The sequence below is a fragment of the Arachis ipaensis genome, chromosome B09 (assembly GCF_000816755.2).
Source record: "Arachis ipaensis cultivar K30076 chromosome B09, Araip1.1, whole genome shotgun sequence".
Lineage (NCBI taxonomy): Eukaryota > Viridiplantae > Streptophyta > Magnoliopsida > Fabales > Fabaceae > Arachis > Arachis ipaensis.
Window position 1 is genome coordinate 2,340,984 of NC_029793.2, and position 3,147 is coordinate 2,344,130.

The window sequence follows — 3,147 nt, forward strand, 5'->3', positions numbered from 1 at the left end:
CTCTTTTGTTTGTTTTTATTACAACTTTGCTAGGGTTGGGCTTAACATTCCAACAGTTGAAGTTCGATTTGAACACCTTAATGTTGAGGCTGAAGTTCTTGTGGGGAGTAGAGCTATGCCTACTTTTCTAAACTTTGCTATTAATCGAGTGGAGGTAAACCTAAGAAGATTAATAATATAATGAGAAAAGAGTAAATAGGTCTCTGACCTTTTATTCCGCGGACATTTTTGTCTCTGACCATTGAAAAATACTTTTAAGTCCCTGACTTACACAAAATTTGGACGGATCAGTCCCTAACGAAGGCATTTGGACGGATCAATCCTTGACAGAGGCATTTGAACGAATGGACTGATCCGTCCAAGTTTTGTGAAGATCAAGGACTTAAAAATATTTTTCAATAGTCAAGGACAAAAATATTCGCGGGACAAAAGGTCAGAGACCTATTTGTTCTTTTCTCTAATATAATTAATGTTGTGTTTTTAATTAGTTAATTATTAGTCTCGCATTAATCTTTAAATAATCACTTTGATATTGTAGAGTGTTTTGACTTTTCTACACATAATGTCAAGCAAAAAGAAACAAGTGACTATCTTCAAAGATGTTAGTGGAATAATTAAACCTCGTAGGATGACATTGCTTCTTGGTCCTCCAAGTTCTGGAAAAACCACTCTTCTTCTAGCCTTATCGGGAAAGCTTGATCCAAGTCTCAAGGTAATTAAAATCACAATCCCACTACGTTACCAACAGTATTTCTACTAACTTCTGCCAACTTTTAAAAATTAATTACTCTATATATAAATATACATATTATGTATTCATGAAAAAGGTTTGGTATATTATTGCTATATAAATATTTAATTAATTATTTTACTATAAAAAATTTGATCATACATTCATACATATAAATATATACGCAAAAAATAATAACTAATTTGGTAATTGATTTTTTTGTCTATTGGCCTTTTAGCCTTAGTTTGGTAAAGCTTTTACTTTTCAAAAATAGCTTATAAAAGTTAATTTTTAAAAGATAATTTTTTAAAAGTTGTAACATTTATGTTTGGTAAATCAAATTAAAAATAGTTTTCAATAAACACAAGCAACAACAATTGCGTTTGATAAAATAACTTTTAAAATTTAAAAATATTATAATAGACATAAACGCAAGTATTAAATTTGAAAATTAGTTAACATATGAGGTTATATTAGACTTTTAAATTTTGAAAAGCGCAAGCCAATTCTAAAAAGCACTATCTTAGGTACTTTAAAAAATATCTCGATCTTTTAAAAACTGCAAACACAAACACATGATCTTTTTTATTTATCAAATATAAAATGAGAAGCTTAACCTTTTAAAAAATAAAAGCACTTTTTCAAAAAATTTTACCAAACCAACAAGCCGTATTATACAGCACTCCATAATAATGCATGGTTTCTTAATAATTTTATTTTCTAAGTGCCTATAATGCCCCAAACCTTTTTATGACTTTTGGCCTAAAGGTATCTGGGAGAGTGAGTTATAATGGACATGAAATGAACGAGTTTGTACCTCAAAGAACTGCTGCATATATTAGTCAACATGATGTTCATATTGGAGAAATGACTGTTAGAGAAACGTTGACTTTTTCAGCAAGGTGCCAAGGAGTTGGATCACGTTATGGTTAGTCATATTAACTATATTATATAGAGATGATTGATTTTTTCTTTTTCCATATCTAATTTTGGGTGTAACACATAATTATATTATTATTGGTAATAATAATTTTGCCATCCATGCATGAATAGACTTGCTATCTGAATTGTCTAGAAGAGAGAAGGAAGCTAAGATTAAACCTGACTCAGATATTGATGTCTACATGAAGGTATGATGAGAAGAGAAGTTACAATAATAAAATCAGTATTCAATAGATGTCACATATTTACATTTGATTGGTTTCTAATATAACAGGCAACTACAATTGGAGGACAAGAAGCAAGTTTGGTAACAGATTATGTACTAAAGGTAACACTAAAAATAAGATTCTATGCCTTAAGGTTGTTAAGGAGCCAATGGAATATTTATACAATGTGTATAATGGAAGTTTAGGGAGTATTAGATATATAATCATTAGTGTTACCTTTTCTCATCAGTTGAAGTTTTTGGGATGAGTGGTATTATGACATGGTATTAGAGCGCCAGATCCGAAAGGTTAAGAGTTTGATCCTTGGTGAACCCCAAAATCAATTTAAGCTCTTGGGAAGATGTTTATTATCGCTAGTACTCGGATGGTTATTCTAGATAGTTTATTCTAGATAGTATGGGAGATGTTCATTTTGTAACTTAATAGCCCATTGTACACATTGTACAAATAGTCCATTGTCTTCCTAGCGGGATCCTTATTAGTATTACATTTTTCTATCAGTTTAAGTTTATTTTTGGGATGACATAGTATTAGAGTTTTATATCCAAAAAGTCAAGAGTTTGATATTTGGAGAACTTCAAAAAATAAAAAAAAATAGTATAAGATAAATAAAAAAAATTATGTAAAAATCAAACAAATCTAAAAAAGAGACTCTTGTTTGAAGGAAATATTAGAGATATAATCATTATTGTTACTTTTTCCTATTAATTTAAACTTTTAGAACGAGTGGTTTTACGAGAATATTTATATAAATTATATGCTAGAGACTAGAGTACAGTGTCTAGGAGAACATGAATTATTTTTCTTAAAATTTAAGTGGTTGATCGGATAAAGGTATACTTTAAATTTTTTTTGTGGTCAGATTGTAGGTAGTGTTATTTAGTATGTATAAGTAGTTAAAGTAGTTATATGTTTTAATTTTGTTTGTATCATTGTATTTACTTTGTATTATGTTTTCTTTTGAACTTGACATTTATTTATTGAAAAGGTGAATATTCTAATGAAAATATATAATTTTTTTTTTTCTGAAGATATTTTTTTTAACTATTGGATAGTGAAAATGTAGTATTTAATTTTGGTATATCATAAAAACATTATTTTTATTTAAAAGTGTTGTTATTCCTTTTAAAGTGTTATTTTTTTCATAAATCACACTTTTTAAATGTAGCTAAACAAAATATTTTTATGAAAAAATATTTTTGACATTTTTATTAAAATAGGTGTTTATTATATTAAAAAAAAGAAACT

The 3,147-nt window shown here is 27.9% G+C and overlaps 1 protein-coding gene across 2 annotated transcripts in view; it reads left to right on the plus strand.

Moving 5' to 3' along the window:
- Positions 1 to 3,147, plus strand: part of LOC107616575 (pleiotropic drug resistance protein 1-like) — a 20,762-nt gene that overhangs the window by 1,011 nt on the left and 16,604 nt on the right. For both annotated transcript variants that reach the window (XM_016318529.2, XM_016318530.2), the window contains exons 2-6: positions 34 to 154; positions 539 to 712; positions 1,499 to 1,658; positions 1,784 to 1,860; positions 1,947 to 2,000. In XM_016318529.2, coding sequence (XP_016174015.1) covers positions 34 to 154; positions 539 to 712; positions 1,499 to 1,658; positions 1,784 to 1,860; positions 1,947 to 2,000 — 586 coding nt within the window. The remainder of the gene's footprint in view (positions 1 to 33; positions 155 to 538; positions 713 to 1,498; positions 1,659 to 1,783; positions 1,861 to 1,946; positions 2,001 to 3,147) is intronic.